The following is a 23,777-nucleotide window of genomic DNA, read 5'->3' on the forward strand; positions in this document are numbered from 1 at the left end:
AATTTTAGGGATTTGACACACATAACGTTACACCATTTTTCAACGGTACGGTATATTAAAAGATTTAAGATCAATCTGACGTTGCGATGAGTCTTACTGATTTCAGCTTTAATATACATATTCATTGTGATAACGATGTTTATTCCGGGTTCAAAACGACCGGGGTACTGATTTATTGTTCACGATAACCGAATTCAAACACATATATCAGTTCATAGTGAGCGCACTTTCAGTGGAGATAAGAGTTTGCTGCCTGTATATTCACTTCCCGTTTACATCATTATTTAAATTCATGGGTGGTGTTTCTGACGGCTTTCTCATTATATTATTCATAATGTACTGTTTGTAGATGTCTATATTAAAAGCGCATCCGCTGATGGTGACACTATTTGGAGTTATTAGTGTCATATTACTGAAACATATCGCTGATGGTAAGTAAATAATTTACTGTTCGCAATACAAAAATATGCCGGACATGAACAGATATTTGCTATTCATTACTTCACCGTTTCATTTTTCTTCATCGGAACTCTGTCTTAGGATATGATACGTATTGTTTGATTTATATGCGATGTGAGCAAAACAATAATTTAAAGTATATTCAATACAAACACGTACATTCTTTTCGCAATATAGCTGTGAGTTTTCTTTGAAAAAATACATGTTATGACATGAAGAACTTGACTTTCAAAATAATAACCGTTGACCTTTTCATAGATAAAGAACACATTTCGCGTTGTAAAATTACTCGTGATCATCGCTGAAAGAAGTCCAAAACCAAATCACATTCTAGTAAAATATAGTAAGCATTACAATTGCGCAAATCATGCCAGAATCAAAATTATGTTCCCAATAATAATTATCAGTCATTAAACAAATATATATTTTTCTGACGGAGAGCTATTCAACATCTTTGACTAACATAGTCGAGTCACTTTATTACAAAATACCACCCTATCCCCAAAATATTTATTAAAAGGTATTTTAACTAAACCTGGTAGGGTAGAATGTCCTTTATATTATAGCAAAAATTACCCAAATCGAACGGAACCACCGGAAAGTTTTTTTTCAAGATGGCGTCCGAGATGGCCACCGAAACCTATTAATTATTATGACTGTGAGACTACCCACTCAAATTTAATCATTTGGTGTCTATACTTAGGTTTCAGGGTCAAATAACACATTAAGATAATAAAAAATACGTAAGTCTTTTACGTAACAGAGAAATCCAATACAGCGTCCAAATGACCGCTGGCACAATGACCGCAATTGCACAACTATTGACTCAAACGTGTTATTCTTTTTTTCGTAATTTTATAATAAATGGTCTTTCATGTTTTGTTTTATATATATATACCCCGTAAAACCGTGTATGCAATATTCCGATATTGAAGCTCAAGCGCCATGAACGACATAATATAAATACAGACCACTATTGTACAAACATATCAGGCCTGCGTGTGCTATACACTGCCTCATACTTTTTTGTAAAAGGTTGTGTCAACAATCCCAGTATATTGGGCCCATTCTGTGTACATTGCAGCATTTTTAATCAAAGCATCCAACAAGTAATTATTATTATGAGTGCGAACTCATCCAGAAAAGATTTGTGTTCAATATGCAAGAAGGAGATGGATATTTTCAAGAATAACTGGGGTGCTGTTTAGTGAAAGGGAGTGAAGGAAATAAATGAAGCTAGTGTGAAGCGGGAGGATGATCTTTTAATTGAGACTGGTACTAAAGTTCATACACAATGTCGTCAGCTGTACACAAATTATAAAAACATTAACAGTTAAGTTGCCAAGAAAAGTTGTAGTTCTGTACAAAAGAGAACCACAAGGCAATCAAGCGGAAGTTTTGAAAGTAATAAATACTGCAAACTAAGTAGTTGTAAGGTTGAATTGCCCTTTTTTGTAGCGCCACGCTGTCCCCTTTCAAAGCCATTTAGCGCCACGCTGCCTTTTCCAAAGGCCGCCACCCTGCCCTTTCACGAGCACCCGTTGTTGTGCCCTTATTGATAGCATCTTAAGGTTCACGTAGAGGCGTCATTTTGAAAAATGTGGGACCCCTAGCATTGAACTCAAATGTGACTTAAGGAAGAGTGCCACATTGAAAATGTATACATATATGATTTAAAGGATGTTTCCCTTCAAACTGCTACCAATTTTGTACATCAACGTATCATAACATCCACAAAATCAATCAAAATACAAAGCGATTTTAACAATAAAATATACATTATTTTCAAAAATCTGAATCATGTTTATTCCACGTATTTCGGCGGAAAATTATATTACTAGTGATTAATATCGACATTGACGAGGGCAAGTTACGCTTAAATAGTAAAAAAAGTTTACATATCTAGAAATATCAAAACTCGAACACATGTCATTTCATCACCATGGGGGCAGCCATTTTTAAATTAATAAAATAGAAAGAAACATGCTAAAAACTCACTCATCGCCTAATTGACATTCCAAACGGTTGACGATGACAAATACATTCGATTGTTATCTTTCCGTTGATGTTTGCAAACTGCACGATCAGACCTCATAAACACTCAAAATAATAACTATGTAAGAAGCATTTCACCAATGTTTACAATCGTTGTCGAATCACATGTACTATATTATTGCGCATAAAATAGTACGCCTACAGACTGACAGAAAGATCGATACGTAACTCCGTTCAATTCATCACGGTATACTATTCTATTGATTATATATAATAATACATCGCTTTAACAATCTAAAAGTAGAAATAATTCTTTTAAACGGAGTTTTTAATAACGAAAGTGAAAACAACAGAAGTTGGATGGATATTCTGTGAGATGCACTTCGGCTCCAGAAAAACAATACAAATAAACTAAAAAAGACGTGTGGGGGACAATTTGCAGCTGGAAAATATTTGAAATAGGGTAAGTGATGATATCTCTACGTGGTCATTTCTGTTATTTAGTGCGATCTCTTGCTGATTAATGTTAATAGTTGTTTTACTAGTTGCCACCCAACTGTCAAAATAAGTATGTGTTTTCTAAGGTATGTGTATACACATACCCGGTTTTCTCACCACTGCACGTGTTTTGCACGTTTTTCTACGGAACACAGCGATGGCCACGCTTTCAAAATGGGTAGAAGGAATCGAAATATAAAATCAATCGGTTTGCCAATTTCTTTATATTCCTTTACAATTTTATATGTCGTCTGCAATCTATTTCAATATGAGATGGTTTAAAATTTGCAATTTGGTTGAGAGGTAAATAACAAAATTGTTAAGCCTTTGAAATAGAATTGTGACTTATTATCCACCATACCTGGATTTTTTAAAAGTAGTTACGTTTTAGTTATTTTTAGAACTTTGTTTAGGAAATTTATCCAAAAAAGGCAGTTGAATAAAAACTCATTTGTTGTTTTATGACAATAATTTTCTGTGAAATGTTGCTAACTTGACCTTGTGTATGTATATAGCTTTGTATTTATTCAACTTAAGGTAGTGCATATCCTTCCTAACTTTAGATTGAGATTTTGTAAATTAGTGTAAAAATGTATTGGTTTTAAACCAAAATATGAATAAAGCACACAAATATTGAATGTCAAAAATGTGTTTATGTTATTCTATCCGTCTTAAGCTTTAAAATGATATATAGTTTGACCATATTGTACCACATTGAATGAAGAAAAACCAAAGCGAAGTTTTAATGAATTTTATCCCAACCATGAACCTTAATTGCCCCTTGACCAAACTTCTAAGCCGACAAGTATCAGAGATAGGCCCCAAGGCGGCGAAGATTCGCGCGGTCGTGAATTAGTCATGCGTGTATAACCCCGTGTCAATATCAATCGATAATTTCAGTGGCTTTGTTATATCAAGCCCACTAATCGGTCCGTAATGTGTGTTCCTCCACGATAAAATCGTGGACAATACCTTCGGAGACTTGCTAAAAACCTCGATGTTATCCTCATGGAGGATTTCATGCATAAGTAATAATCTCAAAACATTAATGTCGCGCGTAATTAAATACAAAAAAAACCCCACAAACAAGTTGAATCTTTATTGTTATCATCTTAAATTAATTATTGAAACAATTACTGTAACGTACAGTAATTAAACAATATGCGGATCGCGTATTAGGCGGACATTTTATACGATATGACGTTGATAAGCGCACATGTTGCTTTCATCATTTTAACAAGATGGCGGACTATACAGAAAATAAATTGTGACTCTCAGCAAAAATGGAAAATAACGATCGAATTAACGATGGAGATCCTACATTTAAAAAGGATTAATGAAATGCCTGTGATAATCAACGATGCATAAAACGTTTTAGATACCAACAACATATTTATAAGTAATTACGTAGTGGATATGTCACGGAAACGAAAATTGCAAATTGTTAACGTTCAGTTTACTCGAAAAGTTAAAACATCTGACAAGATTATCGTTAGAACATGGGATAAGACAAACATGGTTTTCATTTGTATGTTTTCAATTTGTGTATAATCGGATTCATATGCATAATTGCTTTCTTATGTTTGTCGTGCTGTACCGTTTACTGAAACAGCATGGGGCTTAAATGGACATTGCACGGTAAATATATTAATATTAATTAAAGTAAGCTAATAACATCAATTACTATTAAATTTGATTGCTTATAATTTCCCACAACTGCCTCTGATTCAATAACATGTTTCTCCCAAAACCAGGTATTAACGGAACGTTCTTGCCCTTTTTTGCCTAAACTGCGCGTTAAAATGCCCTTGTTGAAAGTGATGCGATATGCCCCTTTGCCCTCCTGGGAAAACACTAGGACAAAAGGCATTTTATCTGGGTTCGTACTGACCAATTTGTGGAGATTATTTAGAGGTCTAGGACTTCCGTTCAGATGAGTGGGAACTTACTGTTAAGGGCCAGATTGAATACTTTTTACCACATTTACATGCAGGAGGAGGACTTTATCATCATTAATGTAGTGGAAATTGTCTGTCCTTCAAATCTGTTACGAAAGAGTTTCAAAACGCCCCCGATATCAAACGCAGAAAATCTGGTCGTCCTAAAGATGACGTTAAAGGGACCTTTTCACGTTTGATTAAATTGACAATTTTTTTTTAATTCGCAAATTTTCGTTGTATTTATGATATTTGTGAGGAAACATTAATACTGAACATTTACCGTGCTCTCAAATATCCATTATATGCATCTTTTGACGATTTAAAAACTTGAAAATTATAAAGAGTTGCAACGCAAAACGATTGATTAATTAGGAGGAGAGTTTTGTTGTTGTCGTTATATTTTGTGACACTACGAGTATTGCTTAGATAAAGTATAAAATACATCATTCATTGTATGAGCAAGGATGGCAAAATGGTCTAAACGTTTGACTTTTACACCAGGGGTCAGTGGTTCAAGCCCAGTTGAGGGTAACTTTTTTATCTTTCTTTAATTGTATTCTTGTTTTTTTTAATGGAGCTGTTTAGATCCAATGTTTAAATTAATGAATATATGGTATTTAATGAAAACCGTCAATACTTGCCAAAATCTGTGAAAAGGTCCCTTTAAGTATTAAGCATGTCATAAGACGTGTTCTCACCTAGAATTACACAGTGAGGAAAAACTTAATATTACCTCTTTAAGATGAACAATGCGAGAGTACCCTCGCAATCCTGATTCGGAACCATATGACAATTACACTTTGAAAAAGCATCTTCAAACACGTTTCAATGATACTATTCTTTTTTCCGAAGAAGAATTGTTTGACAATATTGTTACGATAAGAGAACAAACATCGCAAATATTGAGATCATAACACAAACGTGTGAGAAATCATATGAAGGGTCTCAGAAACGTGGTATCATTAAAACTGCTTCTAGATTAATCAAAAGTGATACTAAGTATGAGGTTATTACGTAGACGAATCGGTATCCGAGAAGTGAAGATTTAAAACCTGAGTCAGCTCTATCATTCCTTCCGACTAATCTGCGGACAATACTACAGACATTATTCTATGGAAAAGACGCAAGCCGCAAGTTTGCGGCAGATGGTAATGCATTCAAGAAGTTCGTCCACGAGCTGTCATTGCACAACTAGTAGTTCGACTTGCTGTACAAATCCATAATCTTTTTCGTTCAAAGTATATGTTTCGATACTCTTCACTAAATGGGATTTTGTTGTTCATATACAAAAGTTATGAGATCTGAAAAAAATGCGGCAAATTTTGTAGAGCCTGTTGTCTTGGGATGTGATATTGATTCGTTTGAGATATCTGTTCCTTTTTCTGCCGATGATATTGACCACAAAATTATCACGGCAAAGGTACTTTTCATGGGATGAGTTTCATTGCATCTATTATTCCCTGAACATGGACAAACTATCCGCAAAACATACCTTAAAGCTGAACACTAGAAATAAGATAACAATTCCTATCTTGGAATGCTTGTCATGAGGTTGTATTTGTGTACCTATATTTGTGATTTCTGAATTATTACCAGAGGATCCATATTTTGTGAGAAGTTTCCTTCAGATTCAGGCAGGCAATAGGGAATTGGGTGGGAATGATGCATATTTTGCATCATAGAAGCTTGCACTCTGGGCAGTCGTCTGTCAAATTATTACCTATGATCTATATGTACTATGAGGACACATCGTGCATTCTGTCAACATTAGATTTTCTTTGCAACCTTTCTATAAGGCAAAACCTTACCACCATTGTAACGTTTAACCAAACCTTGTATTGGAAGGCTGCCGAAATCATCATTAATGCGTCAGAAAGTAGTTGCCTTAACACAAATTATGATGTTTGGGTGTTCATACACTCGTTAACTTGCTGGAGGCCATAGAATCCCTTATGGGAGGAACCGGTCTCGAAAAAAAATACTTGAGACTTTCCATGAGGAAAATGCAATTGTGCATATTATGACAGGGAAAGCTGTCCAGAGGGCTTTGCAGGAACATTTCCTGTTGACGAGTGCCTACACAGCAAGCTCATTTAGAAACGACCCAGGAATATCACGAGATTCAGATCCTGCTGAATCAGGCCGAGGAGTTGTACAATTCCCTTCTTAGGGGCGAGACGACGCTAACAGATGCTTCATGTTCTGAGAATTTGATCAAACGCGAGACGGCTCCATCGAAGAAAAACATTAACTTGCCCAAACCTCAAGACAAGCCAATTATGGCTGCATTATAATGCGTATGGTTAGCATTGCAAGGATGTTGATCAAGGCGGATCGTACTGGGTTTGTTTTTTGCGGCTGCATTTGCAGGTAGAATCCGATTGTATATCCATCTATGCTGCAGATGGGCCCTTCAATTACCTGCGATCTGCTTACATAATCAACTGCAAATAAACAGCCTAGAGAATACAGACGTTTATCGAAAGTTCTTTGATGGTTTGCACGTTGTTCGAAGGAGGTTCTAGGCTGGGCTCAGCAGGGATCTTGTCATTGAACAAACAGTGATTAAGTCTCTTACGAACACAGGTGGTCTAACTCGCGGCAGTGGGATGACGGAGGAAATGCAAAACCTTGGGACACTATCTGCACCTGTAACACGCAAGTACAACAGTGCTAAGCAGGATTTCACAGACCTGGCTTATACAAGTCCACAACACAAAGACTCAACTGAGGCGCGCATCAAAAGAGAACAAGCAGACAAAGACTGCAACCTGCTAACCTTACACAGCTGACCCTTCTCTGAGGAACATTGTCAATGGGATAGTGGCTGGTTCAGATGTGAATGTTCATGTATTTCAGACAATTCACAAAAGGTCGGTACTGAAGACGAGGAGGACGACACCGACAATTTAAAGCTCCGACACAAATGTTATGGACACAGCTGATTGTGTATCAGGTGATAGTGGACAGCTGAATGTAATTGGATGTTATTATTATTAAATTGCTAAGTTATATCAACAATTCAATCCAAGTGTTGATTGTCCCCAAAACTATGGTGTTTGACATATAAATCATCACCTTTGAGTCAAACGGTATGGACTTGTGGTAATTCTTATTATGGTGTTGTATAAACTTGAACCCTGACTGATGATCTTAAACTGTGCTTTGACCCCTGCAACTTAGGTATCAATACCCAAATAATCAAATTTGAGTCGATAGTTACTATGATTTATGATAATAAATAGGTTTTGGCGACCGTCTTTGCGACCATCTTAAAAAACAACTTTGCGGAGGTCTGAGTTCGGTAAACTTTTGGTATGTTATAAAGTACCTTCTACACTACCAGGATATTTCGGAGAACCTTTTGTAGCAATGTTTTGGCGGTTCAAGTGTATATTGACCTGACTTACACTCCGTGGTTTAATCAGTGATGAATTCTCAATCATTGTTTTAGTAAACATTTGTTATTTTTCGTAGTAGTAATAGAATTGATATTCTTTTCGAGTGTAAAAACGGTATGTTTTTTTTACGGTTATCCTCTACGTAGAAATAGTTTTGTTCTGTTCTGTTCCCTCCGATAAGCAACTATAAATGGAATATTCTTTTTAGGTTAACGCCTGTTTTATCATCTCATGACACAATTTCAGAGACTCAGATATATTAGCCATGACTGCGCAATTAAATACTATGTAGACAATAATAAGAAAAGCAAATGCCACGTACAAACGTTTAACTAAACGTACTTCTTCCCAGTATTTAATAAACGTTGAGGGAACCTACTTGAATGTGGTTTATAGTAGTATTTTAGACCTTTAGAATAATTTCAGATTGGAGAATCACATTTAATTTACCAATGAATGTACCTAATCCAAATACTGACAAAAGAAAAGAAAGACTCTCTTGTATCCAATTGAAACACATAATAAATCAGTAGAGAAAATGGGAGTATTTGCACTTTGAGCGTATTAAACGCATGATTTTTCGTTCGTACAGTGGCACGAACAAAACGAAAGAATCTACCTTATTCGTCGTTAAGTTATAGTAATTATATTTTCATTGATGTGACACCACAATTTATAATACAATAATCATACATTTTTGGAAAATGTTGCCTTTAAAAAGCCATTTCAATGTAAAGAGAGTGTTTAATCAAATAGCATATATATATGTCTTGTAAATCATATGTGCAAACAAATGTTTCCACTTTAAATTGTTGTATTAATTCATTTTTTTTGCATTATTTTTGCAATCGTTTTAATGATTGACTTTTTACGTCCCAATTATTATTTACTTTTACCGTCAAATAAACAAGTTTGAGACAGATTTGCTATTTTTATATAAATTACTGCCCCATGGTTTGTAACAAAGGTATGAAAATAAATCTATATTTAGAATATATTTACTACATTTAGTTGAAAGCATAAATAGACTTTGGAATCATACAAAGGAACAAAACAGACCACAATCAACGTATCCTATTACAATATGGTTTTCTTATAGATTCTTAGAGGCCATTCTCAGAACAGATATATTTTAGACAGGATGTGCACACATGAAGAATAAACACATACATGTGCAGTTTAAAACCAATGACATATTTGTTTTATCTGTTACATATTTATAAATATTAAGAGGTCTTTAAAACTGGTTTCCCGTACAGTTTTCAAATACATGTACACCATCTGATGGGGGTATGAATAATTTCAGTTGATATATCTTTGACTTTTTTAGAGCAGTGTTCCAAAAATAGCGTTGTTGAATTTATGAAAACCTAACAATGCAGTATGTGTTTGGTGATTTTTACAAAAGTTTGCATATTCTTTGAGGTTTAACCATTATACGCATTATAATAATACATTTTAGACCGCTACCAAAAGTCTCCTTACAAGAAAAATTATTTTTTACCTATACATTTCAAGGTGTATTGCATTTTTAATGAATTTTATATGAATTTAACAATTTTAAACTGGTAATATGTCTTAAAATGCCTTTTCTCGAGTAGCTCCAAAACAGATAAAATAAATCAACGGTTTAGGTTAACTATTATGTTATTGGAGCACTATTTGAACAAAACTTTATAAAGCTTAAACATATGTACATAAGACACCAGAAGCATAAATAAACTAGACCTAAAGCCGACAATAAATTTACAAGAACAGATAAATCATGGGAAGAATAAACAAAATATATTTGGAAATATTTACACAATCTATCTTACAGAGTATAATTATCAATATTGTTCCGTTTTCTGTTCACATATACAACTTCAATCTGAATATGAAAGCCATAGAAGACATGATAAAATATTATATTATTCAGCACTCTCAAGAAGACTTAAAGCTTAAGTTGACAGTTTGTGATTTATCTGTTTTAGACTATTTGTGATAGCAACCCTTTGTTTTTTGAATGATGCTCTTTTTTAAGGACTGTATCTCAGATACAATACAGTAGTTCAACATGAAACTTCATGGTTGTATATAAGTCAATGGAAATGAGTTCAATGCACAAGAAACATAACCCTGCACGCACTTTTAGGAGCAGAACACAAACGTTTGTTTGTGGAAGCTGGTGATAAAGACGTGTTTGTTTTGAGGTTACATTTTTATTTGTCCTGGAAGAATTGTTATTGATAATCATGGAATCATCATGAAGGAGATAGAGGACATGAGCATTGCCAAAATTGCTCCAAAGCATAGAAATATCGCGGTCGACTTTCTCTATGCACAGGCTATCTGGTAATGCGTATTGTTGCTGAATAGTTTTCGTATCGGTAAGAGTAAGGTTATAAAGATGCTCAACGAAGGCAACTATATCAGACTACTAGGCGATATGTAAAGGAAGCATGCTATGGGAAGACTGATATAGAGGAAATGTCTATTACATGACAACACCTTTTTGCATCCACTGACGGTAAGTCGGTAACGTCAACGCTAGCAAGCTTGCGACCAACCACGGTTTTATTTTATGAAAACGTGCCCGAATACATTAGATGCAGACTCCCATTCGCCCGATCTAAATCCATGTGATTATGGTTGGAGAAAGAACTAAGCGTAAAACACCATTTTATCCATTACAGTTGCATCACATGTAAACTGGTAAACATACTTGTCTATACCATGCTGTTTGAACAAAAGTTACCTTATCTTCTTCACCTTAGATTGAATAATAATTATTATGGTATTTCAATTGATATTTAATTTGCTTTACGACATTACCCTGATGAATTCTTTGTAAAAACCTATAATAAATTTGACGAAGGTATTGTACACACAGATAATATAATATTTTTCCAATGGTCAGGATAAGGTCGATATGTTAATATGATACTATACTATACACATGCATTATTAAAATCCATTTCATCAGACATTCATTCAACACTAAATTACTACAGAATTATTTTATGTGTACAAGTTCAAATTTTCGATGCAAAAAGTGGATATGATCTTTGTTTTAGCAACAATTTTTGATCAGCCATATTGATTATGGCAGCCATTTCCTATTACAATCAAACAACACTTTAATATTCACTACACACCTCAATGCTGGGTAAATTGAGAAAAAAAGACCAATGTTAAAAAAACACTTAAACATTTTGCGCACAGTAACGATATAGGGTTTTATGGTTTGTAAATGTCGGTCGTGACTTCTTATGTTTCCACCCAACAATACGATCAGTTATAATTTGAGTTACACTTGATGAATATTGTTGGGAATTTGTACATGTTACGACGCTTTCGAGCCATTCCGCGGAACTTCACGTGACGTTAACTTCATATCAGTTTGTACGTTGTTTTTGATACATTTAAATAGATTTTAATTGTTAAATAGATTCAGAATTAGCGTTCTTCATTTTATACAATCGCAAGACATTTTGGTGCCGTTACCAGCTAGTCAAGAGTCGAAATATGCAGCTGACCAAGTTCATTGCGATGCGCGACGGTCATCGTCGCCTTATATCCACAGAATTAGAGAGATTCGACTCAACCGAATTAACGACCTCCGAGTACGAGAGATTATTACACCTGGTTATGGAAGACGCAGATGAAGTGAGAATGCTCAACGATAAGATCATAAAGACCATAAAGATATCGAAGATTTATCATCGGAACTGGTCGAGGGAAAATCATATTTCTTCGATCCTATGCTAAAAATACAAAGACTTAGAGACAATCTAAATAAACGTATAGGAAACAAAGAAGAAATTACATCGAACGTTTCACAAGACGAAAATAACAATGAGCAACCGGAATCCGATAAGGAAATTGTTTGCACAGTAGACGAAATATAGCCAGGTCGTCCAGAATTGAATCGACACACACACTTCAGGAATCTACTACGAAGAAGATGACCAACCAGAGTGTCTTTGTTTCAAAAGTTGCCAAAATTATCTCTGCCGTCGTTGCACGGGGACATAGTAGAGTGGCAGACGTTGTGGGATAGTTTCTAATGTTGTGTACACCAAAACCAGGCATTATCAGACGTGCAGAAATTTGCATATCTCCATGCATACGTTCATGGCGCAGCGAGTTCATGTAAAGCGGGATTCCAGTTAACAAACGTGAACTATATGAAAGCTATCGAGCTACTAAAACAACGATTCGGACAGCCAGAAAAGATAGTGGAGGCGCTAGTGCAATCGCTGATCCAATTAGATCCACCAAATAACACTCCTGATCTTCAAGCATTTTATGATAGACTAGAGACCAGCATAAGAGGATTAGAATCACTAGAAGAGTGCCAAGAGACATATGGGAATCTGCTGGTGACTATCATAAGAGACAAGTAACCGATCGCAGTACGTTTAGGTATGGCACGTGATCATGGGACCAATCGCTGGAAACTTCCCGACCTAAGATGTGCCATCGAGAAAGAGATTGCCATCATGCGATAAGGCGACACGCGGGAACTTCCGGTTTACGGCTCACATAAACCTACTGCGTCATTCAATACCGGAAGTAGATGTCATAGGAAAAAACGCATACGGTCAAGATCAAACGAAGACATAAAACGTTGGAAGGTGACCTGTCATTTTGCGATGGAGAACGTGTTGCAACAAATTGTAACAAGACAATCAACGACAGGGTTCAACTTATAAAACAGAAGAAATTGTGTTTCAACTGTCTGTCAAACTTACAACAAGTATCACTGTGTAAATCCCACACCAGATGTCGCAACTGTCAGCGAAAACATCATACCGTCATCTGTGAGCACAGGAATAGGAGCTTTTCCCTGAATCAAGAGATGACTCTCCATTCCAAGGCAGCGCTACGGGACACAAGATTTTGCATAGATCCACACAGGCAAGAGCTAATGTTCTCCTGAAGACCGCCGTTGGCATAGTAAATTTCGACAACTGTATTATTGAAGCAAATATCTTGTTCGATGAAGGTGCTCAGAGATCTTTTATCACAGTGAAACTTGCGAATGAATTAAATGTTAAAGAGACTGGTACACGGACAATCTACTTGGCAGCATTTGGTCATTCATCTAAAAATGTGCATATAATGAAAACCGCCACAGTGCACGTTATCACTGACCGGAAGGAGCGGATTCCGATTGACGTCCTATTTACGCCCACCATAGCCGTCCCGCTTCCGAACTTACAGAAAAACATCACGTCCCTATCGTACCTTCGGGGTTTAAAATTAGCACACCCAATCACTGCTCATGTGACGTTTGATATTGCAATGCTGATTGGTGCAGATGCTTTCTGGAAGATAGTTAAGAATCGCGTTGTTAGAGGCAACGGACCTATGGCAGTACAATCGAAAATTGGATATCTTCTTTCTGGTCCGCTGCCAAATACAAGCGCAGGGACACCATATGCTGAACGTTATGACGTCACTTTCGAACACCGATTACATCGAAAGAATTTGGAAAGTGGAGTCCATAGGCATCACGCCGGAAGCGGAGGTAACTTCTGGTCCGAAAGAACTTCTGATTTATATGGATACCTGCATAGTTTACAAGGATATCCAATATAGTGTGAAACAGCCATGGAAAAAAGACCATTAACCATTACCAACGAATAACGATGTAACCGTCAGTCGTACGCAGAACATGATTAAAGCCAAGCCATCCGGTTCACTACATTCCACATCACAGAGTGCGAAAAGAATGACCGACAACGCTGATACAAAGGCATTCCTGCATATTGCCCTAGACGAAAGAGATCGTGATGCTACCCGATTCCTATGGTTACAAGATCCTCGAGATCAAGATAGTCCATTGATGACCTATCGGTTTAAAACGGTGCAGTTTGGCGCAACATGCTCGCCCCTCATTTATTGTGCGACCATCTTGAAACAACTTATCAACAACAAGGACAACTGGGTGAATGACCATGTTCGCCGCGATTTATATATTGATAAAATCGTTTCCGGTTTCCAGGAGGAGAGTGACGTCTACTCGATACCCGGGAATTTATGTCGACTGCAAAGTTCAAATACGATACTGGAACTCCAATAGCAAAATTTTGCGTGACAGAGCTAGTGTTGACTGTGTACTCGACACTGATGAATAGACGAAAATTCTCGGAATGAGGTGGAACTCAGATGCGGACACATTGTGCTTTCCACTAAGACACATTCCTGTTGTTGAAACTGTGACAAAGAGATAAATACATATACATGTATTACATTATATTTCGAAAATTTACGACCCCTGGCATTCTTTCACCGTTGACTATTCGTACAAAGGTATTGTTACAAGAACTGTGGAAAATTAAGTATTCATGGGACTTGAACACACTTGCTTCTTACAGAGTAAATCGTTACCTGTTAAAGAACACATCATCAAGAAATAATGAACGCATCTCTCTTCAAGTGTTTTGTGACGCAAGTATGACGTAATATGGTGCTGCAGTTTACATCTTTACCGGGCATGAATAAGACCCTATTGATTGCGAAGTCCCGCCTCGCTCCTCTCAAATCCCTTATCCAACAACGCTTGAAACTGATAGCTGGCCGCATTAATCAAACACGTACAAAAAGAATTGGAGATTGAGAATGCACAACTATGGACTGACAGTCAAATAGTCTTGCACTGGTTAGCTTCTACACGTGCACTACCAAGATTTAAAAAACGTGTTGCTGAAATAAGTTCACTTCTACCAAATCATGATAGGCGTTTCCTACACACGATTATACCGCCGACCTGTTAACCCGCGGAACCTCTGCAGAGCAGTTCATGCAAAGCGATCTTTGGGTCAAAGGACCGCGTTGGTAACGCATCCCGGAAATTTGCCGGCATGAGAACCCAATAACACAGCTGTCTGCGTCGCAGAAACATGTTGCCATCAATTAATTCAAGCGGTTATTGAACCAGATCAACAGGTAGATCACGGAGTTCAAGCGGTGATCTGAATGGCGAAATACGGTAATTTACAGCAGTAACTGCGCGTGACAGAATATATATTACGATTTAACAAGAAATGCAAGAACAAAAGCCTATCACAGTCCAGATCATTGACCGCATCTGAGCTACTTTATGCAAAGAAAGTATGGATATCGAGTGTTCAAATACCTCATATAAAGAAGAAATTCAATGTCTTCGAGATGGCTATTCACGAGCGACATTGGTGAAACAACCGACATTGTTCATTGATGATAGGGGCTTACTGCTATGTGGAGGACGTATACATAATGCCCCGGTTACGGAGACTGTGAAGTTTCCGTATCTATTACCACAGAGACATACATTCACTCGACTAGTGGTGATGGACGCTCATGAAAGAATTCTGCATTCTGGTCCAAACTCGACAGTGACTTTCGTACGTCAGAAATAATGGATTCCCGCAATAAGACGATGTGTACAGCATGAGCTAAAGAAATGCGTGCCATGTAGAAGAGTTGTCGGTCAGTCACACTCTGCACCGAATCCACCACCGTAACCCGCCGTGAGAGTGGCAGAAGCGGACCCATACACTGTGACAGGTGTTGACTTTTCCGGAGAGTTAAAGGTACCTGGTACAGAATGTCAGGACACGAAGGCATACATTTGCCTGTTTATATTAGCTTCCACCCGTGTGGTACATCTGGAGCTGCTACCCGATTTGTCCAACTTAGACGTTCATACAAGCCTATCGCAGATTCTGTAGTCGACGCTCAGTACCGCGGATGATGATTTCAGACATTGTAAAAACATTTGTAGACGCAGCAAACAAAATTTAGAATCTTTTCGCCTCCGAGAGAATCCATACGGAACTTAGCAGAAAAGGAACAGAGTGGCGGTTCATGATCAAACGTGCTCCATGGTATGGAGGCTGGTGGAAGCGTTTGATTGGATTAACGAAAACGTCTATCAAGAAAGTGCTTGGACGCTCTTACGTTGACCACGGACACGTTATCAAATGTGATCACGGAAATAGAAGCTATTATAAATAATCGATCTCTGACCTACATCAGCACCGCGCAGGGTGATTTGAAGCCGCTGACATCTTCTCATCTTGTTTCCGGTCGCCGAATCACAGTGCTACCCCACAGCCGTGACGAAGATTCGGATCCTCAAAATATTATCACAAGAGAGAACATTTCCAAACGAGCGCGAATGCATAAAAAAACTCATCGACGATTTCCGCTGCAGATGGAGGAGAAAATACCTCACAGCTTTAGGCGAAAAATAGCGGATTTCTGGGCGTAATGAGCAGATTATTAAAGTCGGCGACATCGTCATGGTGCACGATAAAGGTCCACGGTCACGATGGAAATTGGCAAGGATCGAGGCGCTCATCCAAGGCAACGACGGACGAATACGAGCCGTAAACATTCGGACTGACGGGGGAATTTCGAATCGCCCAATCACCAAACTATATTCATTGAAGGGCGGAGACGAAACAGTGCCATACATTGACTGATGCATGTTGTAGCGAAAGACAATAATCGTTCTAAGAACGTTTTGTTCAAATGCATATTGGTCCCTGACTTAATATTAATGTTGATTTTTAAAACTTATTTGTGTAATGCTTCGATATTTTAAGTGCATATATTGTTGTATTTCTATGTGTTTATTCACATTTTGCGGAGTATGTTGGGAATTTGTACGTGTTACGAAGTCTTTCGCGCCATTGCACGGAACGTCACGTGACGTTAACGTCATATCAGTGAGTACGTTGTGTTGTGATACATATAGAGTTAAATAGATTCAGAACTAGACATAACGCTATCTTCCTTTTATGCAATCACAAGACAAATATATTTGGGATTACAATATATGATTAAATGTGAAATTCGACATAATAGCTGTAAAAACTCTAGATACGTATGGCAATTTTCTTCTCTACACTCTTTTACACCGAAGAAAAGTTTCAAAGTAATTAAACAGATTCATAATCGGTGCAAACTAGGCCGTGTGTAACTTCGTGGTTTAAACACGAACAGAATTTCCATGAAGCACTTTAATAATATGACTAATTGTGGGCATACATCTTGACAATGATAGACATCAAATCATGTGTAGAGTTAGCAAAATATGCGCATAATGACACTCAGATTATATTTATAAAGTGAAGAAATAAAACAAAAGAAGAGAAATTTCACATTCAAAGACAATTGGGCGACATTTAGCGCTAGTTTGCATATAAATAGCATACACCTCATCACAACCAATTGCACATTTTCAATAAATGATTCAAGCAATATTTTATGAACAACCAAACCTCAATTTTATCTTATGTTATATATAAACGATTTCAATATGTATCCATAATTTCGTGATATTTAGTGGCAAGTATCAAACCAGTATTTCTGCTGTACACTGTCACGTCTGGAGAATGGAAACCAGTCGCTCTCTAACTGAGATGATTGTTGACTATAAATACTACATTAACGCCAGATGTAAATAAATATATATGCTATATTCGTCTTGTGTTTTGGGTAATTTTCATAAAGCTATTGCATTACAACTATTTTATAAATATATGCTATGAATCATTATATTGGTCCTTATATTTATCGCATTTGTCAAGTTTGTATCACCTGTAAACATAAAAATAATCGAATGTGTCGATGGTGTCAAAAAAGCCATCTTGAAAATAAATGTTTTCTTGAACCGTGGATTCTGATTATTTATTGCTGTTATTTATTTATTGTTTGTTTATGAAAAAAACAATCATAATAAATTTTTTGTTGAATACATTTGCTCCAGTTTCAGGCTTGCATATTCGGCTAGTAAATGGATCCAGACCAAGTCAGGGGCGCCTGGAGGTTTTCTACAACAACACATGGGGTACAGTCTGTGATGACGACTTCAACAGTTCGGAAGCAAAAGTTGTTTGTCGCATGCTGGGATTCACCGGGTGTGTAAATCATTATATAGGTTACACACGGCATCTGGTAATCCTATTTTCAGCTACCCTAAGTACGATTGTTCATGGTAAGTCATGTTCCAGTAGGGCACGAGAGGTCGAAATAGATTTAATAACTAAAAATAAAAGAGTGTTACTCTTGCCCAGAAATGTAACATTTGGTATAAAGCAATGTATGGAAGGCATCTACGACGTTTGTTCAAATGGTCGGGGTTATATTTTTATAATATATGATAGTGAACATTTTAAAACGCAGCACTCATCTGAAACGTGTTTCCTAATATAACTTCGTGCAACCAATTTACTGGATAACTCTCTAACGTCTCAATATAAATTCAGGTGAGCAATCATTGCGATTATCACGACCCTTTTGTATTGAGTGCTAGAGAATGTAATTTTATTTTATTTCTATGAGTAAATTGACCACCATTTTGTGTCTGTATAGAAACAAGATTTTTATCCGTCGTTTGTTTTAATAATTCTGCATTTGAAGATTGATAACACAAACCGAGGATACATATCGCTTTTCTGCTTCTTTGCTTCTAAACTTTTAAATGTTGCCACATGATGACAAAGGACGTAACAGCTTTGCATTGCGATTTTTCTATATAACACCATATTCTCAACACCGACACTCTACTGTAGTTACTTTAATTACATTTTATGAAAATGTATCAGAAGAAGTATGCGTGCAAGTGACTGAGCGCAAAAGCCCACATGCTTTTCACTGGTAGTTTTGGAACAGGGCTTGGTAAGAGGTTAAGTTACATACATCCCGTCTTGTAATATTTTCTTGCAATTAACTAATACTATAATAAGTGAAGAACGCTTTGTTTATTTTCTTATTTCAATAACTGCTTTCTTGGTAGGGTGTTAGTACCCTTAAGTTCGACCACTTACGGACAGGGTACCGGTCCAATATGGCTGGATGACGTGAGGTGCATTGGTACCGAGTCAAGTTTGTCCTACTGCCGGACCAGAGGCTGGGGCGAGCACAACTGTGGTCACCACGAAGATGTCGGAGTAGATTGCTGTGAGCATCTACAGTTCATTTTCATTTTGTTGTTATTCAGCCAGCACAACCAATTATGTAATCCACATGTTAATATTATTGACTAATGAAATTGCTCTCAGAGGGTAGCAATATTTATTTAACAGCTGCCTTTTGTATTGGCATATGCATATAATTATCATGCTCTTTTGTATGAAGTCAAACTTCTCGCCATAAATAGTTGAATAAATTTAATTAATTGAATTGCAAATGAGAAAATAAATAAGAATTACATATTTTTTAATTTTTGAATCGTCCTTCAACTCACTATGCTTTTATAATAGTACTATTGCATACATATGCTATATACAATTACAACATATACATAAATAATACAATTCTTAAAAAAGCTGAAACATTAGAAACAAACTTCACGAGAATAAATATTAAACAAATACAACAATATGATTTAGTTAAAATTAAACAATATAGAGGACATGCTCTTGGAGATGTTATTTGGGGCAATGGTTTGGTTCTGGAAAAGACCGCATTCTACAAAATATTAAATTCATCCATAACAATCTTTATGAGTCATGTATTGCGAAAGTAGTGTGGGTTGTGCAATAACAGAGACATACATCAGATGTATCGTTCTATCAACCAGTCCTTAAATAGCTGATCTTTTGATGACATTATAATAAATACATTGGAATATATGTTCATTTCTATTAAGTGACTCCGAGAATTATGTACGTGATAAAATATTCCTTTATCAAGTATCAATTTTAAGTGTATAACCATTGGCTTTTTATTATGGACAGTGTAGTGTACACTATCTCACATGCAAAACTGAGCTCAAAATCGACTATTTTAGTCACTACTTCTCTAATCAGTAATATAACCTTTGTGATTTTACTAACGAATCCCCTTGCAACGTCCTTGTAATACCTATATAACTCTAAGTTTTCGGAAACATAAACATAATATGTTTTTTCCTGTCCTCAAATGTAGATACGAAAAATATTCCAAAAGTACGAGTGTCCGAAAATGTAGTCCGAATATGTTATGTTTGTCTGTCAATTATAATATTTAAATAAAACCAATTAATTGTGCAATAATTGTACTGTGTCGTACTCTCCTTTCTCTGTTTTAAATAAAATACAACTTCGCGTATTTTTAATCTCTTACCTGAAGTGGTATTTACAAACGTTATAAAAAACCCATACTGCTTCCTGAATAGAATATCATTTCAAGTGCTGTTGGGTGAAACCATTCTTTTATACCGATATACACGGTAATCTACGCAATAACGCAATTTAAATGGTCCATTGCCCTCAGGGCATGTTATGCTAGTTTTTATGCCATTAATCCAGTTGTAAAACTACATGATCGAAAAGTCACAGATAAGCGAAAAAATGGCATTTATCTAGTAAAATAGCGCTGTAAAATATACTGCCCGAAAATTAGAGTCATTAACTATAGACGACAACTCATATGTCTAAAAATATAGAGTCAGGAAAAATAATTATTTTGGCTAAGAATGGGGTTGTCCGAAAACTTAGAGTAATTACGGTACGTTTTTTTTTCCAGATTCAGACCTGAAAATTCGCCTAGTAAATGGATTAAGGCCTAGCCAAGGGCGTGTCGAGATTTTCTACAACAACACTTGGGGTACTATCTGTGATGACAACTTTGACAATTTGGCAGCAAAAGTTGTTTGTCGCATGCTGGGATTCCCCGGGTTTGTAACAATATTACTTAGGTTATACTTGACATCTGATGATTTGGTTTTAAACTCACCTCACTAATTGTTTATTGTTAGTTGCTATCGCGGTTGGCACTCTGGCGTGTGTCTTCGAGTGTTATGTGTTGTGTTTCGTACATAATTTACTTTAAACAACACATTCGTCTTAATCGTCGAATTCTTCAATAATTCTTGAAATCGTTCCAGAAGGTCAGCAGAGGTCGAAATAGATATAAAATGTCGAAAACATGTTACTCTGATCTTCAATGCCGAGAAATGTAATATTTGGTATGTAGTGAAAATTGAAATATCAAAATCTTTGAAACGACACAGCTCAAAGTTGTGATATTTGTTATGCAACATAATGTTGTAGTCCTCTATGAAGGTTGTTCAAATGATACGTCTAGGATTAGAATTGGCCCAAAGATGGTGGTAACATTATGTCGTTATATTCCAATATTGAAAAAGCCCAAAAGTATTTGAACTTGCATATTATGGTCCTGTGCAAACTTTGTTCAAATCATTCCCTTGGGGTTATACATTTCCCCGCCATCGAGAAAATTAATTCCTGAACTTATATATCCACTATTTTGAAAAATGTATTATTCTCCTAAATAATAAGACTTAGAGTCTAGATATTTGTCGACGTTAGATGTTGCTCAAAAGAAGAATGACCGTTAAAATAGAAAAGTGTTATATTGTTAATAGAATGTATAAAAAAGATTAATTACGTTTTCAGTGAATCGAATTTTTATTTTGTGTTGGCATATTGTCTATTGCAATGTACTACTATATATTTGAAGGTAAATAGTTTATTTTTGCATCGTTTTCATTAATATAGAATGTATTTTACTTGTTTTCTTTATGTTGTTGTTTAGCAACATGCAGCGGTCCAATACAATTTTGTTTAAGGTATGCTCCAGGGATCAAAGCTTGCAACACACTTTGTGACATGTATGCAACATAATGAAAACAACTTTTTTGTATTTGATAATTGATAACATTGACAGACACACCCAACTAGTTGTACATTGACATTGATTTTTTATATTTCTTTCGTTCTTTACCTTTTAAAACTTTCACGTGGCGTCGATACACGTATTAGCACTTTAAAGTGATTTGTCTGTGGTATTTGCCTAGATAAGATCATTTTTTAACACTGAAAATCTTATTGCATAATGTGAATCAAAAGTGATAAAAATCAAAAGTAGTATATATGGTTAGTGTATGAGTGCATACAAGTATAATGCATTGAAACATTTATGAAGAATAAACACCCGATAACACTTATAACAGTCTTCAATTAACGTAATTTCCGATAATAAAAGTTCGATCAGTTTGTTCCTTATCGCCTCGGTCTCGCGTAAGTACTAACTTTCAACAAGGATCATTCTTTGATTGTCTGATAAATGAGTTCAGTTTAACCTAAATGTCTTTGTTCAATTGCGATAATAAATCAAAGCGCTGAAGGCACGGAAGATGTTCGCTATTGCATAATTTAACACGCAATTCATTTTTCAAAATCAATCGCAAGTTTGAAATGAACACACACCATTCAACTTTATAAAGTGTGTGTCATAGCGCACGGGTCGAGTCTTGTGTGCACTTTTTATCATCCTTATTATTTCATAGAAATAACTTAGACAAAATAAAAACAACATGCTTTTGACGTTCTGAAAGCATAGAAAGTATGATGAAAATGGTAATGAGAACTTAATATAAAGAAAATTTGCAGTCACCATCATATTAAAGGAATATTTTTTCTAATATTAAATAACTATCTCACCAAGAATATAACTTCATAATGAAAATTCCAAAACTTTTGATTTTTTACACCATATACAAATTGAAAATATACAATAATCTTCGTATCTTGTATATGGAGGAATAAAAGTATATAAACATTGCTGTTTATGCTTTACTTGTTACCCGAGCAGTTCATACGGTGTCAACAACGCTGACATAAACATATGTATAGAGCACTAATGCGCTTTTAGGCATAGCTGTTTTACTCAGTTTTCATCTTAGTGACTTTTACATAACGCCAACAGACACGCATGAATATGTTCAAATATTTATAAGCTGATTCGAGATATAACCTCTGAATTTTTGCTACATCACTGCGTATGTGCTCAATTCAAATTATGTAGCACTGTTCAGTGTAAGGAATTCCGGACTACTCTCTGTATGCTCAAACGACACAAATTGTGACCCTGTTACAATTACGCGTTACAATCCATCTCGCAGAATTTCACTTTCGCCTCCAAGATGAGAAAACAATCATTATCGAAATAGTATAGTGTCACGATAAGAGAAAAACGTTTAATTATCATACCACTATGTTTGCCGTACTTGGTCAGCACGTCTGGAAATCATTCCTTAATGTGTGGATAGGCTGCCATTATTAACAAGTTTGCTATTTTGAATTCAATTTTGTATCAAAACGCATTGTTCTTAAATGTGGCATTTTCAATTCGCAATGAGATTTGTAATGACCCTCGTCATGCGAAAATGGGTCTTATTCCATATGCGCCCATCATATAAATAGCCCACTCAGCTATCTCTCATTCTGGTAAGGAGAAACATAACACATTGAGTGATTTTATAGCGAACAGCATCGCCTCTGGCCTGACGCGCTATTGACGTGTGATTTAAATGTGTCGAAAGAAAACTGCGTTTAAATCAAATATCAACATACGATACATTTCGATAGTGAAGAAAGATACTCATAACAAGGCATATGAGGACACATATGAAGTGCTCTCCCGTAGTATATTTTTTTATCTACTCACACTAATGTGTGGTTTGACAATGCTAACGCACATTTCATGCGGTGAATATACA

The 23,777-nt window shown here is 36.1% G+C and overlaps 1 protein-coding gene across 1 annotated transcript in view; it reads left to right on the forward strand.

The window, feature by feature from the left end:
* Nucleotides 1–239: 239 nt before the first annotated feature.
* LOC127872457 (deleted in malignant brain tumors 1 protein-like) overlaps nucleotides 240–23,777 on the forward strand; it is a 40,213-nt gene continuing 16,675 nt past the window's right edge. The window contains exons 1-4 of the mRNA XM_052415790.1: nucleotides 240–431; nucleotides 18,045–18,189; nucleotides 19,068–19,231; nucleotides 20,780–20,930. Of these exons, the coding sequence (XP_052271750.1) occupies nucleotides 350–431; nucleotides 18,045–18,189; nucleotides 19,068–19,231; nucleotides 20,780–20,930 (542 nt within the window). The 5' untranslated portion in view covers nucleotides 240–349. The remainder of the gene's footprint in view (nucleotides 432–18,044; nucleotides 18,190–19,067; nucleotides 19,232–20,779; nucleotides 20,931–23,777) is intronic.

This window comes from Dreissena polymorpha, chromosome 3, assembly GCF_020536995.1.
Source record: "Dreissena polymorpha isolate Duluth1 chromosome 3, UMN_Dpol_1.0, whole genome shotgun sequence".
Taxonomy (NCBI): Eukaryota; Metazoa; Mollusca; class Bivalvia; order Myida; family Dreissenidae; genus Dreissena; species Dreissena polymorpha.